Source organism: Neolamprologus multifasciatus, chromosome 15 (assembly GCF_963576455.1).
Source record: "Neolamprologus multifasciatus chromosome 15, fNeoMul1.2, whole genome shotgun sequence".
NCBI classification, from domain to species: domain Eukaryota; kingdom Metazoa; phylum Chordata; class Actinopteri; order Cichliformes; family Cichlidae; genus Neolamprologus; species Neolamprologus multifasciatus.
In genome coordinates, this window is record NC_140453.1 from 6,627,248 (window position 1) to 6,655,086 (window position 27,839).

Consider the following 27,839-nt stretch of genomic DNA (forward strand, 5'->3'; position numbering starts at 1 on the left):
TGTGATTTCATCTGTTTTCATCGCTAAAACATGGATAATCGCGTTCGGGATGGGAAAGCGGTTTGATCAGTGCAAGAAAATAACAAAGTGGAGCTACACCAAAATTGAAACAGATCAAAGAAGGGCGTTGATGAACGGCTGTCTCCACGGTGCTTGATGATGTAATTTGGGGGATTTTTCTTATCAAAGAGAAGGAAGTTATAACAGTGTCTGCAACCAGAAGGACAAGATGCAAAATAATAAAATCAGGGTACAGGTGACAGGGTTTAATAAGGCGTTCTAAAATCCCAACCACTGCATGACAGAGTTACCGGATATCCTTACTAAATGGGTCAAGCGCGGTGCAGTTTTATGGTCGGCAACAAGAAAACTGCACTCAGTTCATTTCCTTGCTTCACATCCATAACAGCGTCTTTAATACACAACGCAGGAGCAATTTAATCCTCTGCAGCTCCACAGGAACTGATGTTCACTGCCTCAAAACTGTAATCACAGTTTGGCGGCGATACTGAGGCAACAAGCGAAAAGCCACAAATACTGAGACTGGACTGTGGAGGTGGCTTGTGTGTTCTCAAAAATGTTAATAATGCCAGTGGAGATCCCATAAAGATATACTTAAATTTATCTTTGAAAATAATATGCAGTGTGACTCAGAAAAATATGTCGAGTATGTGTCAAAATAACTGTCAGGGAGGTCTTTTTTTTAGCTTAGTTAGAAAGCTGACAAACCAAGGCATTGCATCATGTTGATGCAAAAAAAAAAAAAATCTGCTCATCAGTAGTGCCCCCAAAGACACAATCAGACAAAAAGCACTACAAAAATCTCTCAGTGACACATTTGTGCTGTTAAGTCATTCGTGAACTCAGAAGTCAGAGGCTCAGTAATCTGTTCCTGAAATTTAAATATTGTGGTAATATGACAGTCGCCAAGTTAATTCCCGTGCCGGAGGGGTTCACATAAAGAGAGCGCCGTAACACCTTGATGCAGAAGCCTAAATCCATCTCAAGCCCATGAGGCTTTTCCTGGCAGCCGCACTACTGTTGATATTTGAAATCAGTGAGGTTGGTGTTATTTCCTCCCTTCTTTGTGTGCGTCAATACACATCGATATATTAGTGAATACACACTGCAGCGGAGTGATCCGAGGTAAATGTCACACATCTTACATAATGCCCGAAGCTTTGAATCTCATTAACAAAGCCCCAGTAACTATGGCGATGAGCATCATCGGAGACCCCCGATGTAACTTATGCTAAAAAGGCCAAGAGGTTGCCATGACAACTAGAACAAAAACAAGGGTGAGAAAGTTGGAGCTGGTTTATTGAAGCCACGATACGTACACAAACACACACACGGACACTCAAAGGCCTTTATGCTCAAATGGGCACTAATGTCAATAGTGTACAGAAAAAAACATGTTTAAGATGTTAGTCTTTTCCTTCCAGTTCCTTTTTATCATCATCATCACTCTCTGCTGAAGGCTCATCCCTCAGCATGTGAACACCCTCGCTCTCTCTCTCACACACACACACACACACACAGTGGGTCTGTAATGACAACCAGACTAGAGCTTGTTAGCACAAATTCACATGAATGTTAAACAGCATGAATATCACTACCAACGTGAGATCATATAAATACAGGATTATCTAAATATGACATGTTATGTCCTGTCATCTCAGTCAATTTATAACAACAACATTATGGCTCATGAAGGTTTTCACTACACTTAAATGCAGATCGACTTTAGACTGTATATAAAATATGAACACTGTGAAGCCAATCATTAGTTTGCTCTCTTTCCCGCTTTGTCATTTACTTTTTTTCCCAAGGCGGCTCCTTCGTGGTTTCCCTGCCACTCAGTGAGTTGCTCACCTGTCGGCATTCAGCTAGTCAACTCACCTGCAACTCATCAGTAGCTCTGGAAGCAGAGTATTTAAGAGTGAAGCACAGACTCAGTTATCAAAAAATCCTTGCATCAGCCAGGTAACATCCTTGCCCGCAGTCTGTTCCGTCCGTCCGTCCTAACCTGTTTCTCATTCCCTAAGCCGAAGATAAACCCATAAAAACTTTTCAATGCTCAGCATGTGGGTCCATCCTTCTATCCTTTTATGACAGATATGGCATACTAAACTACCCCATATGGGCAGATCTACTGGGCCACCTACAAAAGCTGTTCAGCCATGGAAACCCACGCCACAAAGCTCCCGGCTCACAGTTTTGGTGTTGATGTTAATGCCAGAAGAGGTTTGTAACTCTGCAGAGAGCTGATGACTTTCATGCAGTCTAAGACCTCGCTCGGTAACTTTAAGTGGTCTGAGATGAGATAAAGGAGGGAGAGAACTGTGTCCTTTCATAATAAACGGTAAATTGTAATGCTGCTACGCTGGTCATTTTAAACCACTTCAAGGTCACTTTAAATCATTCAACTGTAAATTGTAAATTTAGATTGTTATTGATCCTTTTACCTTTAATTTAAAGTGTATATTTATTTCTTACGCTTCTTATATTTATTGTTTTCTTTTGCACTGAATGGAACTGGAGCCTCCTCGTCTCATCTCTCTATATACTGTTCTGTATATAGCAGAGATGACAATAAAGTTTACTTTGATTTTAATAATGGAATGTAATCAAGCAAGCCATTATCTGCTAGAAACAGACTGTTGTGTGTTCCACCTAAATAAAGCCAACTCCACTCCATAGTTGAGCTGAACCTTAGCAGCTCGGTTCAAATATGATATGTCTAAAGTGAGACGCAAAGTGTTTTGAATTTTGCTCTTATGAAAATACATTATATTTAGTGATGTAAACTAATTGGTGGGGAAAATGAATGTAGAAAATCGATGGCATTAAATTACTGTAATGGATTCATAGACAGTAGAGGTCATTTAAAGTAAAATATCATTACAATGTTGGACATTAAATATTTACCACCTTTCTCTTTATTTTAATGCATTTATTTAACTGAATGAATACTTGAGTGGAAGATTGATGAATAATGACTAGCAACTTACCATTAGTGATTATTATAGTCAGTATTAACCCATACTGACTATGGGTGGCTCAAGAGTTGGGAGTTCGCCTTGTAATCGGAAGGTTGCCGGTTCGAGTTCAAGGCTCAGAGTCAAACTAGCTTCCAGAGGCAACAGGCACATCAAGGCAGCAATTCACTGGAAGGAAGTAAACAAGTGGGGGATGTGCAATATTGTAATATATCGGTTCACTTTTGAAGGGTTTAACTGATGTCTGCTTTTAGATTTCAAAGGGCAAGCACTGATTTCCTTGCTTTCCCACACTAAATGCAACTACATTGATCATTTGGCTGATCTCCTGGAACTGCAACAGAAAAGAGACACTGATGATAAGGTGCAATGATTAATCGTACTTTTTTTTTTTAAATTTCCAAACATCATTGCCAAAAGCAGCAATAATATCTGCTTTGTGCTCAATTCAGCCTCGAGGTTTAAATCTTACTTTTGTTTTAATGCCAAGGGGAGAAAAAAAACTGTGGGAGTTATTGTTCTCCCGGCATTGATTATGATAATATACTGTATACGCCTGACATCTTTATTCAGTTTGTCATGCATCTCTATGTTTTGTTACAGCAACAAAATCTCTGACTCATGTCTCCTCTCTTTACCTTCTGATGGGCGTTTGTTTTGTTTTGGATTTTTTAATCTATAAAACAACACTGGATTAACTTACAGTTTTTCTCAGTAACTTTCTCTGTATCAGCTTGAACAGTTACCAGCAACGCTCCTCCAAATGGTTGCTTTTAATGTGCCCAGGGTGTTGACAGATTTTCTTATTATGCACCTTGGACATAAAACACTGCAAAAAGATCAGAGCTTTTTTGTTTTGGATATATGCATATTGCATATCATGTTGTATGTTGCATTTTAAGTTGTTTGCATTTTTATTATGTTTGGAGTTTGTGTTTCTGCTGCCTTGGCTAGGTCTCCCTTGAGAAGGTGACCTCTGTGGGACCTAAATCAAGGTAAACAAATAAACGCTGGCCATGTAGTAAGCTGCGCGTCCACTAAAAGATCTTTCCACACAAGCAAGCATGTTACATAACACACAGAAAAACTTAGGAAAAGATATTGCAGATTTCAAATTGTAATGTTTTACACATCACGGTGAACTCAAACGATGTGTATGTGTGTTGTTCTTTTTGCCGTTTCCCTCCACTTGGCCTTAGCACAATGTGGCAGACGGGGAGAGATGACTTGGATTCATCTCACTGTACAATCAATGAAACACAGGATCCATTCCCACAGTGCTGACGACACAAACATGATCTTCCGCCCACACAAACAGATGCACACATCCAACTCCACTCATCAAAGTGGATGCTGCCTCATACCTACAGCAGCAATCAGACAAAGAGGTGAGGCAGGATTTCTCTTTTTTTCTGTGAATGTTGGTAACAAAAACACACTTTGCTGAAGGCTGACTTCAAAGTAGGCAGAAATAAAATCGCCAATCAGTGCTGTCCCAAAATCCCGACCCAGTGCAGAAGCCACATTTCTGGCAGCTCCCAGCCAGTTTCTGCTGATTACATTTGTTTAATCGAGTTTGGTCTTGTTTCTTGCTTGTGCGCATTTTCTTTCATTTCAGAATTTTATCTACGCTCACTTTGTCAGCAGCAGCACACAAGAGAAAATAAGAGACAATGAGAAAGAAACAAGACTGACTGAAGGGCTGGTTAGTTTGGCAGGAACAGTGGTGCTGGAAAAAAAAACAACCCTTCTTTTTCTTCTTTTCTGTTGCTTGTCTCAGTCCAGAGGAAATGGCAAAATGGCCCAAAATTCCTCCTGCGTGTCGAGGGAGGAAATGTTTAGCCAGGGTTATGGCTGCTTTCAGGAGATTTTTCAACAGATTATAAAACATAGTTTCAATTCCTCTTCTCACAAGAGCCACGTTAATGTTTTATCAGCCAGATCTAAATAGTAGTAACTTTTGCGTTCTCTTTTTTTGTTTCTCCACTTGATTTTTTCATTTGCCTAATTTAATTAAACATGCATGTATACATCCATGCATGATACATGCATCAAACTACCAGAAAAAAACAGAACGCTATACAAACTTCAAAGACGCCTCCGCCCTTCTTTCACAAGCCAGCTCCAAAAAGAAATCTTTACACTGATTAGTGAGAGGGTGGAAAATAAACTTAATAAGTTATATGTTGATGTTGATGGCAGCATCACACAGTTAACCTGAGTTCTTACTGGCTGTATCCAGATTGTGTCTGTGATTTCACCCAAAAATAATAAGGAAACATTGAAAACATACAACCCGTTGAGGGGACAGATAGGGTTGGGCAATTGAAAGGTTTTGTTTTGTTTAGCATAATTTTTTTTGTTATATTTTAGCTTTTAACATGGAACACGACTCTTTGGAGCTTCTCTCCTGATGCTACCCCGCCAAAAACCCATCTCCATAGAGACTGTGTCAGCTCCTAAACAGACAAAAACAAACTAAAAGCCAGCAATAAACAACTTAAACATAAACAATCACAAAGAAAGAACAATACAGAATCCACATCTGAAACAAAGAGTAAAACAGTGAAATGTGGATTATTAAATATTAGGTCTCTGTTATCTCACCCCAACCGGTCGCAGCAGATGGCCCCGCCCCTCCCTGAGCCTGGTTCTGCCAGAGGTTTCTTCCTGTTAAAAGGGAGTTTTTCCTTCCCACTGTCGCCAAAGTGCTTGCTCACAGGGGGTCATATGATTGTTGGGTTTTCTCTGTATCTATGAAGCGCCTTGAGGCGACTTTTGTTGTGATTTGGCGCTATATAAATAAAACTGAATTGGATTGAATTGAAGTACACTTAATGGGATAAATTAGGAATTATGTTGTGTTTCTTACAAAACACAAAAAGGGGGAGAACTGTCATGAAATCAATATCCTTAGTATTCTTATTTTCCTATTAGATTGTTTTATGTACTTTAATAATGAAGGCTTGTAGAGCAAGGCCACTTTTGACTCACAAACAAAGTGCTCAGCCAGACTAAAAAACAGGAAGTTTTAGAGCACAGGCATATTAATAGATAAGACTCAGAAAAGAGGAACTATAAGAGATATAAGACACATGTTGAGCTAAAAATGTTAGAAGTCCTGCAACTGGCGTTTGAGCTGTGCAGGGGTCTCTCTCTTCCGGAAGATGATTGAATAAAAAGAAATATAAAGGTTTTAACACACTATGAGTCGGTTTTCTCTGTTCTATCATGGGGACAAAAGAATCGGGGTTAATACAATGTTCTGTTTAAATGTTTGATGGGGAGACTGGAAGCAGAATGTCAAACTGCAAAAAGGACAAAAATACTTAAACTGTCACATACAAGCAAGGATACATCACTCAGCATAACATTATGACCACCTGCCTAATATTGTGTTGGTGCCCAAACAGCAACAAACAGTGATGCACTGTGTATTTTCTTGCCTTTCTATCAGATCCAGCATTACCTTCTTAGGCGATTTGAGTTACAGTAGCTCACCTGTTGGATTGAACCACAGGGGCCAACTTCGCTCCATGACCCTGTCACTGGTTCACCACTCTTCCTTTCTTCGACCACTATGGATACCGACTACTACACCCTACAAGAGCTCCCTCCATTCCACCACATCCCAAAGGTGCTGTATTGGACTGAGATCATGTTCAAGAAACTTAAAGAAACCAGAGTTCAGTAACACGGAGAATCTTGAATTATCCAATTTTGTTGAGACTGGATGAGTTATAGCCTCAGTTTCCTGTTCTTGGCTGAGAAGTTGAGTGTAGCCAGTGTGGTCGTCTGCTGCAATAGCTCATCTGCTGCAAGGTTTAATGTTTTGTACTATCACACATGCTCTTCTGCAGACCTTGGTTGTAATGAGTGGTTATTTGAGTTACTGTTCCCTTCCTATCAGCTCAAAGCCATCTATCCTCTGACACCAACAAGGTATTTTGACACAGGAAGCTGCCAATAACTGGATCTTTTTTTTTTTTTTTCAGACAGTTCTCTGTAAACCCCAGAGATATTTGTGTGGGGCAATCCCTGTAGATCAGCAGTCAGACCAATCTGTCTGGCATCAACCATGTGGCAGAACCGTGTCAGACTAAACAAAATCGCCTTTCTTCCCCCAATTTGTTGCTCAGTTTGAACTTCAGTGTTTTCTTTGACCATGTCTACATGCCTAAATACATTGGGTTGCTGCCATGTGACTGGCTAATTATATATTTGTTTGATCGAGCACCTGAATAGGTGTACCCAATAAAGTTTGTGGTGAGTGTGGTGTGACCTGTGAGCCAAGAAAAAAAACAAACTTGTGCCTGTGACTGATTACGGAGCTATATTGTATATGTCTAAGTAGCTAGATAAAATAAAAGATGAAACATCTTCACGAAATTTAAAGAAGTCCAGCTAGTTTCTTTCCAAGATCCTTAGACTACCATGACCTGGATGACCGAGAACCTACACAGATTGCATATGCATGCCATGTATCTCTGCATTTTAATGCAAACTGTCTGATTCAGTACTGCATTTTTTGTGATTTAGTGGCATGGTCAGCAGGCCACTGGTGTGAAAGTCTCTGAGCAACCATCAGAAACAGACTCCATGAGGGTGGCCTGAGGACCCAACATCTTCTAGTGGGCCCCGTGCTCACTGCCCAGCACTCTAGAGCCTGCTTGAGACGCTCCACCACCACAATCTTTATAAGGATAAGATAAAAAGAATGGATGGATGGATATGTTGTAGTGATATAGTCCAGATTACGGTTATCAGTTGTGTTTGAAACTAATCAGTGATGCCATCAACCAAAACGACATCAGTGTTTGTTGGTGCAGAGAGTGTTTGAAAGCAGAGAAAGTCAAAAGAGTTGAGAGAACGGCTGAAAAACTGCATGTGTTGTGAGTTTTTTTTTTATGACGCAGTAAGCACAAAGGTCCAAGGTTCAATGATCAAAACACTGCAGAAAGCCACAGTGCACACAAACAAGCACAGAAGCATAACATGTAAATTATTTCCCAGATTCAAACGGTTTAAGGATACCAGAGCATATAGTAACATGCACCAATCCTCTTACCACACACACACACACACACACACACACACACACACACACACACACACACACACACACACACACACACACACACACACACACACACACGGTCCAGTAAAACTAATCTTACTAATCACACGGTTCGACTGTTGAAACAGAACAAAGTTCACATTGTCAACAGCAGTGCTGTTTCTCCCAATCAAAGTGAGTCGGGAACAGAGGAACACAGGAAGCAAACACACTAAAAAGAAGAAACAAAGAACTGGACTTCTTTTAGCTCAATTTCTCACTGTGGAAATAAAAACACGAGATTTATTTTTCCTGCATAATCTCAGCGGCGTCAGTAGCAACTGACGGATTTCTTTAAAAGACAGCTGAACGTCAGGAAGGGCAAAACGCATTAATCTCTGGAGAACATCTGTTGGTCATTTCCACCTAAAGGCCTTCAAAACTGCATTTCTGGGGGCCTAAAAACCGTAAGTAGATTTGGTTGTAGTGTTAATGATAACTGTGAGTGTGATTCATGTTTTGTAGGTGATCCTGCTTTATCTGTACTGACTGTACACGTTTATATGGACAAAATGAGCACATGGTTTCATGGCCAAAGAGTGAAACAGTCACAAATGTGCAAGCTATTTGTCCGTGGACATGAACTGTGTGAACTGTACTTTAAGTGGAAGTACATTTCGTGCTTGCATCTTGCATGTTTTCAACGCTCCTTTGAGGGGACATGTAACCCAGGCAACCAAGAAAATGGAGCTTTTGAAAAAAAAAAGTGGTGAAACTGCCGTAAACTTTTGTATTTTAGTCTAAACCATGACCGACATCAAACAGTCATGTTCCTAATACAAAGCTTTTGGGAACATGCCACTTAGAGCGCATCTGGAAAGTACTCACAGCACCTCACATGACCACATGTTGTCATGTTACAGCCTTCTTCCAAAACAGATTTATTTTTTTATTTCACCCCATAATGAGAAAGTGGGAAAAAATAGCTTTAAACTGCAATTTCGTTAAAAAATCAAACACAACTTTATAACGTGTACATAAGCTGTCGCAGCCTTCCCTCGATACTTTGTTTAAAAAAAAGTAACAACTCTGCAGTGTGAATATTTTCCAAATGCACTGTGTGTACATGGACACAAGTGAATCCATAAAAGCACGTGTTCATGTGAATGAGGGAAATCACGTGCGAAGGAACTCGAACAATAGATTACATGTTACAATTATCATTTCATAACCTGCACTGAGACCGACAAGGCCGCTTGAAAGGGATGAAAACTATGATTCAAGTCTCAGCAAGGTTTCATTCTTATTCAGCTGAACCTGCAGGGAATTATTATTTTAAATGAATATCATTCCAAACTTTGTATCAAAACCAGTGTTTGAAACACAAAATATATAAATGTCATGACTGCAAAGGATTATCCATAATTTAGACTATAGAGGCTTTAACGCCAAGCATACATTGCTGCAAGTCTGGAGTGTTGCATTGTCACAGTTTACACTTCTAATCATATAGAAATACACATTTAAGCAATCACCCATCTGTGTAGTGTCCAGATGTCCATTCTTGGATGAGTACAGCCTGCAGCTGTGCAATGGTCATTGATTGTGGCTGCCTCTGATGAGCACACAGCATGTCCTAGGCAAGTTCAAAAGAAAACATATCAGGATTAAATGCTGATCAAAGACGTTTCCCGATATGTCCCTTTTTGTTGTGTTGTAGTTTTTAACCATACGGTGCAATGACAATACAGTTTATTCTGACTCTGATCCAAAGGGACAGCTACTCTGGTTGTGTATGTTCTAAGATCATTGGTTTGAGAATGTATGCAAGTTTATTTACTTTCAATAAAGAGATGATCAGTTCCACCCTTAACTAAAACCAATCAACCAGAAGCGAAAACTACACACAGAATGGTTGTACTGAGAAATCGATTTAAAAGAAACTTGGAAAACATGTTTCTCATTTGATGTCTGGTGTTTATTCCAACCTTTGATTGGCATACACACGCTTGGCTACTAAAAATAGTCTGCTTTTATTACCCCTTTAAAGCCCGAACCATGAAATAATTGCCAGACAATTGTAATTCTGAAAATAAAGTTCTATTTTCAATTCAATTTTATTTGAATTTTATTTTCTTTATATTGCAAGGTAGACCCTACAATAATAAAACAAAGAAACCCCCAACAATCACATGATCCCCTATGAGCAAGTACTTTGGCGACAGTGGGAAGGAAAAACTCCCAGGCTCAGGGAGAGGTGGCCAATTCACATATTTGAGTTTTAATTTATATCATATTTGTTGTTGGGTTTTGTTTTGGCAAAATATTTATTACTAAATTTATTTATTTTTATTTTTTTCAGAGGGGGTAGTCTCAAAAACTTATGTATCAAATATGGTACACTAGGTGTGGGGGGGTTAAGTTGGTACTTGCTAGTGTACGTTTCTTGTACAGTAAATGCTTTATACTACAAAAGCAGCTGCAGACCAAAGAGATTTTGGGCTTTAACTGAAAGAAAAGAAGTTGGCACTACTGTTACTTATTTGTTATTTAACCTAAAACTTAGCTGTTGTCGGTCCGACACATTAAAGTACTCACGTTGATGTGTTCTGTGATCATATCGCCACAGCAGACCTGATGTTCTCCCTGTTTCTGTTGCTTCGCAGGACTAACATGGCTGTGCTGACTTCCCCCTGGGCTGATCTGGCTCTGTTCCTGCAGGGAAGCATCACGATGTCAAACAGTGATGCAGGCAGCTTTTTTCCAGTGTGGCTGTTTGGACTGATGCTCTTCCTGTCTGTCTCTCTGCTGCTGCTAGCACTGATCATCCTCCTCAGTTGGAAACTCAGACAGGGTGGGCATTTTTCATACTCACTCATAGTATTATTTGAACAGTATATTACAACTCACGTAACCCACAGGTAAACAACAAAGAACCCAAACTAAACTACACTCTGACAATTAGTTACACTGGCCTGGTTTTTGTGGATGCGTAGTGAGAGAGGACTGCCACAGGCTTTAGATTACTCAACACATGAAAAACCTGGAAACATGCCTTTTCCTTCATCTGTATGTGTGCACAGGTGTTGCTTTTGTCGGCTAAATCTGACCCCTTTGTTCTTTGTGCGGCCGTAAAACATAGACATGTGCACACATCCTGTTATGATCATGGCTGTGCTTTCACCATCTGCTCTGGTCCAAAGTGGATATATTAATAAAAAGATTATTCATGTGTAGAAAAATCAATCATGGGGAACTCCAGCTGCTTTTTGAGAAAATTGGACTCTTTTGTGACCCGTTTTTAAAAGACAACCATGTGGGAATGACTGCTGGGCGTGATTGGGCATCAAAGCAAGAAAGTGTGAAATTTTTAGAGATTTTATATTGTCTGCTGTTTATTCGGATGCTAATTATAATCATTTACAGGTAATCAAACGCATACTGTTTGTCAGTGGTTGCTCAAATTACACAAAGCTTCTATTTATGTTGGTGAGAAACAAATCTTGGTTTGTGTTCTAGATGGCAAAACACAACAGTAGAAAGAGTTTTACAGACATTTTACAATTTGATGAAAAATATTAGCTCATTTTGAATTTAATGGCAGTAATGTGTGTCAAAGTTGGGGGAAAGTAAAAGAAACAGCCAGAGGAACATTTAGCAACTAATTAGGTTAATTGCCATCACTGTGTTAAAAACAGACATGATTTGGGCACGGAAACTACTTCATGGGCTCAGGAACACTTCCTGTAATCACTGTCTGTGGATACTGTGCCATCCACACATCGTGCCAAGGCGAAGCCATACGTGAACATGAACGCTGGACTGAGAGAGTGGAAAACTGTTCTGTGGTCAAAGTTTGAAATTCTTTTTGGAAAACACGGACACTGCATAAAAAGGTGAATTGTTGAGTGCCGAATTGTTATACGCACTCAGTTCAAAAGCCTGCATCTGAAATGGTATGGGGGTGAATTAGTGCCAACAGAACTGTCAAGTCACACAAGGTACCAGCATTGCTAAAAGATAAAAACAAAAAAAGGAAAGTGGCAGTGAGCGTCAGTTTCCTTGGTGAAAATGCCTTGTTGATGTTACAGAAGACTGGGCAGACTTCTTCAAGCAACATAAACTCAAATAGCCACTGGTTACAACCAAGGTATGCAGAAGAGCATCTCAGAACACGCAACCACACAGTGGCAGCACCGAGCACAGCAGGCAGTCCCTAAAACAAAAGAACTCGCAATAGAGGTGCAGAGAGCTCCACTCCCATCTCATTATCAATGGAGAATGGGTGGAATATGTCTCCACCTTCAGGTTTCTGGGCACCCACATCTCCACTGATCTCACCTGGACCCACAACACCAATGTTCTAGTAAGGAAGGGCCAACAGTGGCTGCACTTCCTCCATGTCCTCAGGAAGAACCACCTGGACCACAAGCTGCTGCCAGCCTTCTCACTTGCTTGAATGGAGAGCGTGCTCTCCTATAGTGCCTGGGTGTTTGATACTCAGTTGATAACTGAGGGGAAAAAGGCTGTGCACAGTGTAAATTAACACTGCCCAGAAAAACCATCTACTACCCTCTGCCACCCCTGGAGGCCATCCTTAAATCCTCCTGTCTCAGGACAACTAGGGTCATCACAGGTGACCATTTGCACCCCACCCACCCGTTTGCCCCACTGCCCTCTGGTCGGTGCCTCGGGTCAATCAGGTCCCACACCTGTCAACTGAAATGACGAGCCTGTGGCACCAAGATTTCAACTGATGAAAATAATGTCTAAATTAATTCAAAGTGGAATATATAAAACTTATATAAAATATAGTATAAATAACAAAATTAAACTTCATTCTAGTTACAATAGTAAATGTTAAAAAGACTAAAATATTACACATAGAGCTCATAATATTCCAGTTTTCTTCTGTTTTTAGTCTTCATCTCTAATCTTTCATCCACAGCTGACGCTGACCTGTTGAAGCTTGCGCAGGAGAGAAGCTCCATCAGCGCCACCCACAGGCATGCGCACAGAGGACGGCACAGAAGAAACGCTGGATCGCATTTCTGCGCCTGACAGTCATGAACGGACACATTTTAACACAAACGAAGGAACACACTCTGTATATGATACTATGTGCTCTCTCCTGAGGGGCCATATCATGCTGGACATTGAAGACACCGACGTCGTCTGCCTCACCCGACTGACATGAATTAAAAAGCATAATTTACACACGGATTTAAGTTTTAGGTATTATGTCTAAATAAATATGCTGCACACATTTTCAATCACACTTCCAAGGAAATGAATGAGGAAATGAAGCGAGTATAACAATCCTTTATTTAAACAGTGTTACACAGGGGGGGAGGAGTGGCTGTGTGGGGGGGAGATACAAGACATTTAAGCTGCTAGACAGAAAAAACCCTACTGGTGATCACTGGTTAGCTAACAGAGAGCAATGAGGCAGTTGGTAGGTTTTCCAAAATGAGTTTCTGTAAAGTTTCCTTTGTTTGTGTGAGTTTTATTTTATTAATAAAATATAAAAACTGTGCTGGTTTCCCGTTTCTCCAGAGTGTGAAACAAAGCCTGAGATTTAAGTGTTCAGAGGATCCTCCAATTATAACCTGCTATGACACCGTGTGGATTTAACGTTGTCTGATGTGGATTCACAGGCGTAGAGGTTGGTAAAACATTTCTTGGTGTAACCTAACGTAACGTGAAACATTTGGGAAAATCCGATTCCGCAGCCTCAAAGCTCATGTGATTGGTTAAGAGAGCCCAGAAGAACCCGGAAAAGCGGTTAAAGCTTGGGGCTAAACGTACAAAAAGGAAAACAGTGGCAGAAATTTCCATTTGTAGTGGTTTTCAAAAAAAAACAACGACACTGCAACAATTTTACAAATATGCAAGATGGAGGGGGAACAAGAAATCCCACCTTTAAACAACTAGATCACAGAGAAAAGATGAGAAATTATGAAAAAGAAAAATCTACATATGTGGTCACTGTGATATTACCAAAGGCTTTTTTTTCTGTTTGTTTGTTTTTTGGAACATCAAAAGCTTCCAAAGCTGCCTAGTGTTGCACGGTTTACATTTTTAAAAAGAAAAAAAAAAATGCTTTTCTGCTGCTTTGTCTCTTTACAAGAGGGTTCGAGGTTAAAGCTTCCCCCTCGTGGAATGTCATTTAACTGCATAGTAGAGCTCAGACCTGCGTTTCCTGATTTTGATGAGCACGCTTAACTACAAAAGTTTTAAAATGGGTCAAATTGGGCAGTGATTACTCATTGAGTTAAAAAGGTGATTAGCAGTTTTTTCTTCCTTTTTTATTTCTAAAAATGAAATAAAATATCCTTTTGTCTCCCGTTTAAAACACGTCCAGTCAAAGAGGGAGACGTAGATTAATCCAGACCAGTCTAAGGTGGAATGTTTATTATACTAAATCAGTGGCACTTCTTCACTTACAATCAGCTAAATTTCAGGAGAACATGACTTTGCCTTTTTTGCTGCTTATGCTAAAAATGCGCGTCAAAGTAAATGCACGAGACCAAGCGCCTAGCACATTTAATGCCCCCAATATTTACACAAAGCTACATTTTAGTTCACTTTCTTTTTTTGTTTTTTTGCAGAGTAAAAGGACAAAAAATGAATAAAACATAATGAGTTTCCATTTAGGGGGTGTCAAGAGCACTTCAAACCCTCTGATACACTTCCCTTTAAGCTGCATTTTGGCTGGTGCGTTGTAACTTTTGCTTTTTTTGTCTCAGTTTGAAGTGTGGTGACAGATTCAGAGCGTTGCGTTTTTTTGTGACGAACAACGTGGAAATCGGCTGAATGAAATGTAACCAAAATAAAAACAAAAAAGACATGCAGAGAAACGTTTAGCTGCAGTGAAACAGTTACAAAGCAGCCCGACGCGCTGTATGAGCAGAGATAGTCCACACTCTCTCAAACCAATTGACGTGGTAGCGTCCTACCTAGACTCACTCGAGACTCCTGGAAGATTAAACTGCGTGAAGACATGCTGAATTTAATCCCATACTCTATCATATCAAGCAGGTATGAAAAGAAGCCGGCGATGAACTGAGCTAAACTACGGCAGCAAACGGGCTCCTTGGCAGAGTTAGCAGGCTGCATTAATTTGAGTCTGAGCTGCTTTCAAGTCGTCCTCATTTTGGTACCTGTGCTAGTTGGAGCGCAAAACTCATTCTGAATAATTTAAATAGCAGTATTAATTTTGCATTATGCATTAAGCCTTCAGAATATTAAAATACTTCACCGTGGGATGCAAGAAAACATGCATTATTATTCAAATTCTCTTTTATTCCCTGGTACTTATCGGGCAATCTCCCAATTATCCTTACTTTACAGCTCTGGTCTCCCAATCCAAAGTCAGTTTATGTCTCCCTCGCTCCCCCTCAGGCCCAGCGGGAATGGTTAGTGTCGTACAGTGGACGAGCCTGGGGAGTGAAAAGCTGCTCCCATTGATAACCTTCATTTTTACTGTGCAGAAGTTGTCATTTTCAGTTCAAATCCACCTTCAGTTTAGCTTAAAAAAATTTAAAACTGTAAAATTGATGGAATTTATTCCACCTACATTTTCGAACTGCTGCTGAAGCTCGCCGACCCTATTTAAAATGTTCAAAACCCCGTCTCTTCTTCCAGTTTAGCAAAAAAAAGTGAATTGAATTGAAAACGCACTCACTCGGCTGCTAGTCACACACAAGGAATGTGGATGAATAATAACTATACAGGAAAAAAAAAAAGAAATAACAGAACCAAAAGACCTGGATGACTCTCCTGCAGATGTTGAAGTTACAGCTCCCGCTCTTCTCTAATGATCAGGAAGTAGAAGTGATAATGTGAGGTGCAACGTTTCTACCATTCACCCGTGAATATGTGGGAGTGAGTGTGTTATACTAAGTAAAAAAAAAAAAAAGAGCAGACCAAGTTGTGACACCCTGTTTCCTTCATGTTCCTTATAAACTATTATATTACTCTCCATTTACATCACCATGAAGCAAGAGGGGGAGCTGTAATTTAACAAGTTACCTTTCTATGCCAACGCACCGGAACCCAAGTACAGGTGCATAACTTCACTGTTATGATAAAAAGCTTTCTCTACTTGAGCATCTCAGCGTGCTGTTTTTGTAAGAAACTTTAGCTGAAGGTCATCAGTACTGGTACAAAATAATCAATGCAAGGATACAGTTTCATCCAGATTGGTTATCAGTGCATCCCTAGTTTCATCTTTGTGATAGAAGACAAACATGCTATCATCTGTTTATAAAACAGTTACAGAAAAAGCACAACTAAAAAAAAAATAATAAAAAGCTACAATTGTTATGCTAACAAAGTGGTTCTTTTTGTTCCCTCAGAAACAATGAGAGATTTTTTTTTTCTTTTTCTTGGTTTTGCAGTGAGGGATTTAGATCGCACCACAGACAATAAGAAAGGAAGAGAGTGGCAACTTCGGTCCATTTGTCAAACCCTTCTCTCCCTGTTCTTTAAGCTCCTCTTCTTCTCCTCCTCTCCCGTCAGTCAAGGCCGATCGTCGTGGGTGATGAAGGTTGTTCAACAGAGAAAAAACAGTCACGACGGGCCCTTCAGCTCTGGGGAAAAAGAGGGGGGGAGGGAGTGGGGGAGTAATCAGCCTGGGGCACTGCGATGATGAAACGACACTGGTTTCCTAATCAAAATGTTCTCCTTGTACTCCTTCCAAAATCTAATGCCTCTTTTCCCTTTTTCTCTTTTCAACTGTTGCAGCATGTGTGATGGCAGCTGGTTTCTTTAGCAGCTTCTCCATATGCACCGCTAAATAAACCTTTCCCCATCAAATATAAAAAGATTAATAATAATAATGATGATGATAAGCTACTATTTTTATCATTACCTGAGTTCAGTCAATCCTCCTCAGCCAGCTCAGTTTCTTTATGAACCACCACTCTGGTAACAGACATGTCAGGATGTTGCTCTTTGGCCTCCTTAATGGCCTGGGCCAGTGCCTGCAGTACCGATGGGCAACCACATGGTGGAAGCACCGAGCACAGCAGGCAGTGGAGGGGGAAGGAGGGGGGGGAAATGGTGGAGTTAAATGAAAAATAAAAGAAGAAGCAAACAGAAAAAGACATATGTGCTGGATTTACAGTCAGTGTGCCATTTTACTTCTTCGGATCAAGTAAAATGCATTTCGAAGCAGAATTCACTCAAATAAAACCCATCTCAGTGATATCCAAATCTGTTGCTTTTGTGTAAATCCAGCGAATTAAACCAGACAGGCAACTTAAACAAAAAGACGAGCATGCAAAGAGATGAAAGAGACATTTACTGTCCCAAACATTTCAGGGCTACATGCAGTTTGACATGAATTCCCATGAAGCTTACACAGGTGAAAAGATCTCACATGGAGTTTTCCATGTTATCTACCGGAGACCGTGGCAACCTGCTAGCAACCACTCTCAACAAATGTTGCGCTGCCTAAGTACCTGTATCGCTACACCCCAATATGGACAATGAGACTTTTGGTATTGCTTTTTAAGTATCTGAATCTGGCAAACAGTGTACAAAAAATTGCCAACCTCAGGGCCATGCATAATTAAGAGATGGCTCAAATTAAGGCTGGCAGAATGGATCAATTACTTTTGCTGGGGTCTTTAGGAAGCTAGTTTAAAGTATTTTTAAAAAAGATACATTTTCATAAATCTGGACTGGACTAACTGAGATGTGATCTCCTCTGTGCAGTGTGTATTTTACTGTACTCTGATTGTCACTGAGGAAATGTGACAATCACAGAAAAACATAGTATGTGAAATTAGTCGCTGCATGAGGGAAAAAAAGCAGTATACATGAAAAGATGTGGTGAAGAAGTCACAGCAGCAGATTCCAACAATGAGTGGAATATGGGTGGATCTGATGGCGTGTGTCAAATAAGTGATTCAAAAACAAAACGTAGCATTAAGACTGCAAGTAACATGATTGACATGTCCCAGGAACCCATCTATTCCCTTAAATCTTCTAAATTATTTCCTTATGAGTCAATCTGCAGAACAAGGATCTTAAATTTAAAGCTGCCAAGTTTGGACTCGGAAGTGGTTTATTTATCTAAGATGACTCTTTTAGAGACTTTCACACCATCACGTTTGGTGGGAAGAAAAGACCCCATTAGCCAAGTTGTTGGAACACGAGGCGAAGCAGAGGGGAAAGGCTGCGTCACTGAAAACTGACCTGGTCGTGGTCGATGTCACAGTCTCCAGTAATGACGATGCGTTTTTCAATCCTCGTCTCTGATAGACCGCCCTTTAGCGTCTGCAACAAAAGATCATCACGTTTCAAATTGGGCAGTTTGCAAATGGCTGCAGTACAGCATTTAAATTAAGATAGGGGACATAATTTCATTATGTTATGTCACAAAGACACAGGCTCAACAGAAATGAACGTGTGTGTGTGTGGTTTTTTTTTTTTTTTTTTTGGGGGGGGGGGTGTCTGTTTGTACCTTGGTAATATGTGTGGTTGTTGTAGTACACAAAGATTCAGAGGTGATTGTCTGAGCAGTCATCAACACTCCAGGCTCACCATCACCATTACCATCCAACTGAGAGAGACAAAAAGAGAACATTAGCTGATGTTTGAAATAAATAAATAAATAAATAAATAAATAAATAAATAAATAAATAAATAAATAAAACTTGTTTCCTGTAGGAGCAGAATGAAAAGATGGCGTCATGCACTGTAGCTAGAAAGGAAGCACTTTGGAACATGGAGTATGCTGACGTAGCAACGATCGGTCTAAATATTTCACACAAACAATATGAACCACGGATGGCGACACACATGGGGGAAAAACTAAACAAGCTTCTCCGTTTTTTTTCTCTCTCGTGTTTGCACCTGCGCAGCCTCGTATGTGATGGTCTTGGTTTCCGTATGTACGATGGGCACTTCTTTAGTGGCTATCTCGGTTTTCTGGGCTGCAAACGTGTCTGATATAGTCACCATTTCTGTCTTTACCACAGGCGGCTGGGGAGGGAGCAGAGAGAGGAGTGAGGAGGAGGGGGAGGGAAGAGAGTTAATATATTAAACATGAGGCAGACATGGGGGAAAAAATTTTATCTATGCAGTTGACAAATCTGTCTTCAAAATCATCTTTTATCATCATCATTTTGAAAATATTTTTGTGCAGGAAACACCAGTACATGTAGATGTAAACAGCACATGTGAGCCACTGCAGCAAAACTCATGCACAGAAGCAAGAGCTCCAAAAGCCATGCAGACAAAACCATGAGAAACACAAGTAAGACAACATCTGCAATGCAATGTAATAAAAAGAGCTACAGCAGAAGGACTATGGAGATATCTTTGGCGTTCACATGCAGCCTAACACTGTACCAACGTGCATAAACAAAATAAGCCAATATGACAAGCGGGACTCAAAGAGCTACTATAATGTAAACAAGATGCAAAGATGAGTGGTTGGCAATGATGATTTCCACAACACTGTCACTGTGATGACCACAACACGCCAATTAAACAGAAAGAGGAGCATCACTGCCAAACACGTGGAGGTAGGGCTGGGCGATATGACCCAAAATTCATATCTCGATATTTTTTACCTGGACGGCGATATAAGATATATATCTCGATATTTTTTTTAAAGCCATAAAGTAAGAACAAAAAGAGAGTTCTTAGTCAAAGCTGTGTCCCAGATGTCACACAGGCACTTTTATTAACATAGAGCATAGATGTACATAAAATTTATTCAAAAAATGATTAAATAATAATGCTCCATAAATAAAAGAAAACAATGTTGTTTTTGTGAGTAACAAAAAGCTCACAATTGTGCAGTCAAAATGTAAACTAAAAGACGCTGAGCATAGTAACAAAGACAGATTTCACAGCTGCTCTGTTCCCAACTTCTACTGTGTGACTGACAGTATTGAGTTTGAAATCCTCTTCGTAACCACGTCTCTTAACAGGTGCCATTTATGGTCCTTATACACAGTAGGGTAATGTTAAGTTGAAGCACAGTACGTATCACTCCGCGAGGCTCCTCGGTAGCCGTAATGTTCTGACAATCCATCAAGCGGTGCAGCACCGTAGCTTACCAAAGTCGTACTAAAACATTTTTTGACAGATTGCTGAGCGCCGTGTACCACATAAAATCGGTTCGCGGCCATCAAGCACAACCAGAATTCATACATAAGGCGCGCTGTAAACTTTTGAGAAAATGAAAGGATTTTAGGCTGTGCAGCGCCTCTGGGCTGCATGGCGTTAGCGTGGTTAGCTCGTTAGCGTGGTTAGCTAGCTAACACGTTGACGGCGTCCAGCCCCACGCACGGGGCGATGCGCAGTAACTCGTTAACGGAGATTTGCCGTGTCCATCTTGTCGCTGCAGGTGAAGCGATAGGGGAGGAGGGGGAGTTGTGTTCAGTGAAGGAGGGGCGAGGCAGAGTAACGTTGCGTAAAGACAACAGTGGACGAAAGAGAGGCAAACTTGCGGCTCCACAAGTATAGTTATAACGTAACATAGACTATATCGATATAAAGGATATTGTCACATCTTATATCTCGTATAAAAATATATCGATATTTTTTAAAAACTCGATATATCGCCCAGCTCTACGTGGAGGATACGCACATATCAAAATGCAGCATGCAAAGCAAAAAGAAAAAGAAAAGAAAACAAAAACACACCTAACAGCATCATGCATTTCCCACTTAGGCCCCATTTACTTCACAACACTAAAAAAAAAAGTAGCAACACACCACACTGCGTGGGAAATGGTAATGGTATGAATGGTATCTGACAACAGCAGATATGAAAGAAAGTCAAATGTATGTTTATGTAAATTAAAATAAGACTCAATATGAACACCAAAGCAATGGTGGTGAATTGTAACTTTAAAGCACTGCTCCTTGGTTTCGGCAGTTTTGAGCATACTAATATAAAGCTTTTATTTTCATAGGATGAAGACGAGTGTGAGGATGTACATGGGGCTTAAATATTCACACAAGCAGGAAGGAAACCGGCGCTCTCAAAAGCAGGGAAGGAAAAAAAGTGGGTGTTTCTATAGTTGGCAGGAGAGGGATCAAAGCCCGGGGAAGCTCCGCAGTCGGCCCAGTGAAGACTTTACCTCAGAGCAACAAATAACCTGTGGCAGCGGCTCTGCTTCAGTGAGCGAGGGCTCTCCATTCATTTTAGGCTCCTCCTCTTCTTCTGCACGAGCATCCATTACAGTCACACCCTCCTCAGGCAGGCTGAGGCCGTTAGGAGCTTCATCGGGCGTCACCATCGGATCATCTGTGCTCTCCTCAGTCTCACGCTCAACTTCTTTCTCTTCCCCGGCATTCGTTGTCTTCTCTGTCTCTGTGTCGTCCTCCTTCCTGGACTCCACTTCTTCCCGACGGGTTTCTTCTGCAGGCTGGATGACTTCAGCTGGAAGAGAAGCAGCATCAGAAGCCAACACCTGCAGCTCTGGCGTCTTATCTTCCTCTTGCTTCTCCTGCTCTTCTTCCTCTTCCTTCTCCTCAGGTATTTGTGTGTGAGAGATGGACACAGGGAAATATGGATGGTACTCTGCTTCTTCTTCACTCTCGCTCTCAGATGAAATGCTCTCTTCCTTCCTCGGCTTTGCTTCCTCAACTACCACCGCTTCCTCTTGAACTTTCACTTCCTGTTCCCTCATTTCCTGCTCTGCAGAAGGAGCAGCGGGGGTACTGGCTGCAACCGTGACAAGTCCAGGTTTGGGAGCTCTGGAAATCTCTTGGACGACAACAGTTTCCTCGATTTCAACCTCGGTTGTCTACACACAGACACACACACACACACAAGCACGCATGTACACCCGATTCACAGACACAAACACAATGAAGTGCGCAAACACACATGCGCACACACACACCACAACAACAAACGCATGGAGACAAGAAAACAAAAGAATAAAATGATCATTGAACATAAATGGGAAAAAAATAAGCTAAGTTAAAAGATAATAAAGTAACACCAAAACAGAAGAAGATGAAGAACTGTTGACAAAGAGACGAGAAAGGGAGGACAGATAATGAAGGGTGTAGCAGGAACAGAAAATTTAAGCTGCAAGTGGAAAATGAATGAAGGCATGAAGAAAGTAATGGATAAAAATTGTCATGAATGTAGGGTTGGAGGAATTAATAGAAGAAGGTCAGGACCACCTTTGCGGGTTCTTTGGTATCAGAGATCGTGTTATCAGCTGTTGCTGCTTCTGTTTGGGGCACACTGACCTGCGTGACAGAGAAGTTAGCATGACATTATTAATCACACACCATCAATGTTAGCAGTATTACGATGTCTGTTATTCACAGCATGTGGGAATGGGCTGCCTTTGTTATTTGTGCCCAATCCCCCTCACTTTTATTGGCTCTTATTCTGTGCCTGGTGGACTGTTTTTTCATGCAACCCCCCTAAAGCATAAGGTTCCCTGAAGCAGGGAAAAGAGACGGGATAAAAGGACCAAAAAGAAAAGGTAAAACAAAAAGATGAAAGATGGATTAAAGAGAATACCACATCAATAAATAAAAAAGATTATCTTCACATACATAAAAAGGCAAAAGAAGCGTGGTATTGAAGTCAGCAGTGTCTTTGAGACAACCACGAAAATACATCGTAATGGATTCAGTCCTCACTTGAAAACCTTTTTGTGTAGTTTTAAAAGCTCCTTTAAAAAAAAGTCACTAACCAAGCACATTATTTGGCTGCCATTTCAGCTTTTCTTTTTACATTACGAAAGCTGCTGCTTCAATACCTGCTGCTTTTAATATATCTATTTTTTAAGCACAGATCATAAAACGGAGCAGATTAGTACATTAGCATTAAATTCACACATATTTACAATCACCAGCAAAATAAAATAGGAAAAATAAATGTTAAAAAAAAAGCCATGCACCCATTCATAGATGAGTTGGTTTAGATTAAATGCATTATGGTCATTGTGTGCCCGTTCTTTTGGGATGAATGGAGCCGTCACAAACTAATTATCGCTACCATTCATCCGGCATCTACAGCAGGCATTATGGGCATCTTAAACCCCTTTAGTTTGTAAATGCATCTGGCAGGCATCCTTAGATACCTGAAGAATTACAAAGCGTCAGTTTACTTTCAAGTTAAACAGAAAGACGATTGGTTAAAGGTACAGGTGACCCTAAAATCCAAAATACATGTATTTCTTCTACATTGTAGTTTTATCTAGCCATATCACTGTGCAGAAGGAAGCATCTACCTTGCTTTGGTTGGCAGGTGTAGTTTGGTACAAAGAAAATGGCTCATAGAGTTCACATCCAGATGAGTAAATGTGTCATTATTACAATTTTGGTGTGTTGAGCAACTCAAGCCAAGTGCAGTTGATCTATTATATTCAAGAGGGCAGAAATCTTCACAGCTAAGACAAAGTAAACAGCACTACAGCCTAGAAAAAACATGTATATTTGATTCCCCTTTAACCAACAATCCTGAGTAGTTTATGTTTTTGAATTAAAGTAAAGCGACTCCTAAATGCTTGGTAGTAGCAGAAGCACCTCAGTGGCGGAGAGGGCGGTAGATAGGGTTGCAAGAGGCCTTTGTGGTGCAGACAAACTGCAGACAGCAGCGGAAGAAGAAGTAGCAGCTGAACTTGTAGTTTTAACAGCATCTAGTGGTGGTTCAGGAAAAATGCAGGCAGCCTTAGCAGTTGAATAAAGTCCAATGTCAGTGTGTCTACTGAAAAGAACTGATGCTATCTCCTCTGCAAGACTCTATAGCAACACACAATAAAAAGGACAGAGAGAAGACACAGCATGAACAAATGAGACGGACAATAAGATCTTATATAGGAGAAAAGCCAAAAGAAGAGAAATCATCCTCAAAAGCATACAGACGTACAAAGAAAAGCTTTATGATTACATAGTAGAGGTGTAACCGTTCTAGAAGTCACTTCTTATGATAGCCACAGGAGTAGCTAAGCTAGTAGCTGCTTCCTATGTGTATATTAGCCAAACTTCACAGTAAAGGTCTTTTTAAATAACTGTTTTGGCATGTGTAACAGCAGTTTTTGTATTGCTGTTATAAGGATGTGTAAATATAGGATGGGAAACAGCTGTTGAGCAACACTCTTAGTAAAGTGTGTGAAACTGTGGATGCTAAGACCTATTCAAAGTGTATATTAGAAGATAAGATCTTAAATAGGATAACCTGAGAAAAGAAGTTACTACTCTTTCATGACGTTAGCTAATGGGGATCCAAAAGTGCAAAGTAGGCACAAATCTGTGGATTTCAAGAATTGTTACACCACTATTACAGAGTAAACTAGAAACAAACAGAAATCAGAAAATTGGTTTTGAGTAGAACTGAAATGAAGTAGAAACCCATGTGTCAAAACCCATGTGTCAAAACTCCAACGTAACATCAGTCCTGCTGGGAGGGAATGAACAGTTATTGATGTTTGGTCAGTTTTCTTCAAAGGAACACCCAGAAATTATCGTTAAGTGATGGATGAGCTATAATGAACACGCTGTGGAAACACCACCACGGCACCAAGTAAAAGAGTGCAGATTAAAAATCTGCTGCCATAAAGTTGGCGCACTCCAAAAAACCCATTCAAATATAAGCGATAAAAAGAAAGCAGTAGGTGTAGTTATACAGACTGCGCTCCAAAACAAAAAGAAGAAAACTTTGAATTAGAAAAAAAGGTCAAAACATTTTTTCTTACTACAGGGACTGCAATGTTGTGTTTCTACAGCAAAAGACACAACTGAAATCCTCTGCATAACGCTCCATCGCCTGCACTATTGTTGTAGACTAAACTATCTGCAGTTCATGTGTCTTGCAGTGACAAAAACATCCAGACAGACGTACCACTTGTTGCTGTTGCAAACGTATCGTAGCAGGAGAGGAGGTGAGCCGTTTCTCCCACTGGTTGGGCTGAGGAGGAGAGGGAGGTGGAGCTTCCATAAAGGAGCGTTTTAGCTGGCTAATGCTAGCTTGGTGTTTCAGAACCTCTTCTTGGGTCTTATCATGGTCCTAATGGGGGGAGGGGGGGGGAGGAAAGGATAGGTATAAGGGGAAGGGGAGGTAGGAGGCAGGCAGAGAGTGAATGACATGAATGTGAGTGATGAAAGATCAGAAAGGTGGGAAACATGGGATGTAAGAGATGTGAGAAGTAAAGAGGAAAAGAGGAAGTAAAAGTAGAAGGAAAGTTTAAAAAAAAGGGAGAGCAAGATCAAGAGACAGAAAAATGATGGAAAAAGGACGGAAGGAAAAGAAGGAGGGGGATAGTGAAGGAGAAATGGGGACGGATAAAAGGAGAAAGGGACGGGGAGGGAAAAATTGTGGTCACAGGAACATTAGTCTGTCAATATGAAGGGAAACAAGATGGACACCGTGCTTCACTGCAACGTTGTTTAAAAAGCCTTGAAATCATATACATGACTTATCACTAGCGATGCACCCACATATCAGCCAATATCGGTGATTTTGATCATCCGACTGTATCAGACTATCAGCAAATTCTGTCACATCAAATCTGCGACAGGTTGAAATATAGTGTAAAAAAAGACCTATAAGACATTTAAACAGCTAAGTTGTCTTTTGATAATCACCGAATAACTAACAACCAAACTGATTTACTGGAGTTGTTTCACAATTGGTGCATGACGGCTGATTACTTATGAATGACAGCAAGCTGCAGTGAAACAAGGCCCACCATCTTGTAAGGACTTTTCCCTTAAAACAGACCAGGAATGGCATCTGCAGAGCATGGAGCTGGTAGTGCTAGTCTGCCTCTCTCTTACCCTTTATTCCTATCTGACTGCTTACTTATTATTAGTTTATTTGTTTAGTTTAGTATTAGTTTTCACTTTTCCATTTGACTTTAATGTCATTAGTAATAGTCGATTTGTTACACATCAGGTATCTTTTCCACCAGGTCTGCCTCCATCTGTTCCTCATCTCATTCACACAAGCATGGAGACATTTCATGAAATTGAGATAAATTAGACAAATTTTCTTAACGTACTGAGAAGGCTGCAGGATTTAATCCAACACAGAGACACTGGCACAACATACTGAGGAGAAAAATACTTGTTCAGTCTGCTCTAACCACGTTTAACGTTCCAGCTAACACTGATTAGTGTGTAGACTACTCTAGTGCAACGGATCACTATCAGCCCCATGCTTCACACGCAGGTTTTGGTGTTTTAGTATGTTATCACACCACAAATCACTTGACTTTTTGGCAGCCAATCACCAGAAAACAGGAAGAAAGCTCCTCGTGTGTTAGGGAGGCTGGATTAGTCAGGTTAGACACAGCTGCCTGGCAATAATCAAACTTCCGACCAATCGAGAATCCAGAATACAAGATAAAATTTAAAAAAAACTGCAATCAACATGCACAGAGCATGCATTTAAGTCACCATCAGTCCCATTCACAGAGCAGCCATTGTGAACACTCAGTCAGGGAAATTTTCTGCAAGGGCCCATTTCTGCTGTACTGTTGTGCAGATACAAAACTGACACAACTTCAACTAATTCCAAGGAGCAAGGAGAAGAATAAAGGTCTAAAGAGGCTGATGTTGCTGTTGTGCACATACGCAAATCTTTTCAGTGTTAACACCCTTAATCTCATCTCTATCCCTCAGACAACATTGGCTACAAACATAGCCATCACATAATACTTGGTTAGATTAATTCAAACTGTTGAGGACTACTGAGAATCAAATAACGGTTAAATGTTGTAAACAATCTCAGTAGTGCATTTAAAGCTCATTTTCTCATTGCGTTGTCCCAGTGACCAGACAAAAAATTTAATATTTGGCCATTACAACACTAACATTACATTACAACAACTAAGTGAGTGAAATAAAAGAAAAAAATTATTATGTAATACAAATGTTAAAAATATGTATTTATTTAAAGTCTTTCTTCATGTGGCAAAGGTTTCCAACTCAAACATCATAAGGACCAAATTCCTGTATTAGACTGAGTTAACTACCAACACAAAGTGTTGTTTCTAATGCAATATAATTTTTAACATTCCGACTAATATTACAGAATTTTAAAAGACCAAATCTGAAACTAACAACGAGAAAATGAAAGGACAAAAACTGCACAAAACTACAACTATTGTATGAAATGTGTGATCAGTCTTTCGGTTTCTTGTAGCTTGTTTTAGCATCCACTGCTGACAGATAAAGAAAGATACAGAAGCTCTTTTCTGTAAAACAGAGACCCCACAAATTCGAGAGCTGTGGAAACTACATTATCGAGCTGAAAGATGCCAAATATCGGAGTTGAATTGGGACAAATTAGGTGATGAATTGTGAGTTTTTCACATGTAGAAATGTTGATTGGATTCTTGTTTAGGTGACATTTGTGTTTTATCACAAATACAGTGAAATTTCCAAGTTGAGCTGTTCAAAGGAGCTGCCATGTGAATGAGGACAACTAGCACTGAAATGTTTTCAACTTTCCAAGATCATAACTGTTGATGTTACAGAGTACAGAGTTGATTAACAAACATACACACACACAAACACATGCGGGCATGCACGCAGAGCCTGAGAGTGCGAGAGGGCAGCAGTCTTGTACAGTATAGTTGTAGATCTGATGGCGTCAGAATACACAGAAACATGTAGGTCTCATTTTCAGCCATCGGACAATACCAGTACCAACCTCCAACATTAAATTACTGTGCCTCACATAAATATTGTCCCCATGCACTCTCAACGAACTCTGGAAGGCAGACATACAGCACACAATGAAAAAAATAAGAATTAATTCAAAAGAAATTAATAAATGT

At 40.3% G+C, this 27,839-nt stretch overlaps 1 protein-coding gene and 2 long non-coding RNA genes across 20 annotated transcripts in view; 2 read left to right on the forward strand and 1 right to left on the reverse strand.

The window, feature by feature from the left end:
* The first annotated feature begins 7,608 nt into the window (after positions 1 to 7,608).
* On the forward strand, positions 7,609 to 14,268 carry LOC146501424 (uncharacterized). The gene is made up of 3 exons (XR_014869163.1): positions 7,609 to 8,525; positions 10,725 to 10,912; positions 13,007 to 14,268. It is a non-coding gene; the product is annotated as an uncharacterized LOC146501424 (long non-coding RNA).
* epb41l2 (erythrocyte membrane protein band 4.1-like 2) overlaps positions 13,365 to 27,839 on the reverse strand; it is a 52,434-nt gene continuing 37,959 nt past the window's right edge. For 4 of the 18 annotated variants that reach the window (XM_085131831.1, XM_085131835.1, XM_085131832.1 and 1 more), the window contains 10 exons: positions 27,713 to 27,772; positions 24,899 to 25,063; positions 23,584 to 23,799; positions 22,225 to 22,293; positions 21,168 to 21,836; positions 18,925 to 19,053; positions 18,533 to 18,631; positions 18,265 to 18,345; positions 16,934 to 17,045; positions 13,365 to 16,652 (listed from right to left, as the gene is read on the reverse strand). In XM_085131831.1, the coding sequence (XP_084987957.1) occupies positions 16,944 to 17,045; positions 18,265 to 18,345; positions 18,533 to 18,631; positions 18,925 to 19,053; positions 21,168 to 21,836; positions 22,225 to 22,293; positions 23,584 to 23,799; positions 24,899 to 25,063; positions 27,713 to 27,772 (1,590 nt within the window). In that variant the 3' untranslated portion in view covers positions 13,365 to 16,652; positions 16,934 to 16,943. The remainder of the gene's footprint in view (positions 16,653 to 16,933; positions 17,046 to 18,264; positions 18,346 to 18,532; positions 18,632 to 18,924; positions 19,054 to 21,167; positions 21,837 to 22,224; positions 22,294 to 23,583; positions 23,800 to 24,898; positions 25,064 to 27,712; positions 27,773 to 27,839) is intronic. The other 14 variants (XM_085131844.1, XM_085131846.1, XM_085131845.1 and 11 more) reach the window with 7 other exon arrangements.
* On the forward strand, positions 19,374 to 20,846 carry LOC146501426 (uncharacterized). The gene is made up of 2 exons (XR_014869165.1): positions 19,374 to 19,598; positions 20,663 to 20,846. It is a non-coding gene; the product is annotated as an uncharacterized LOC146501426 (long non-coding RNA).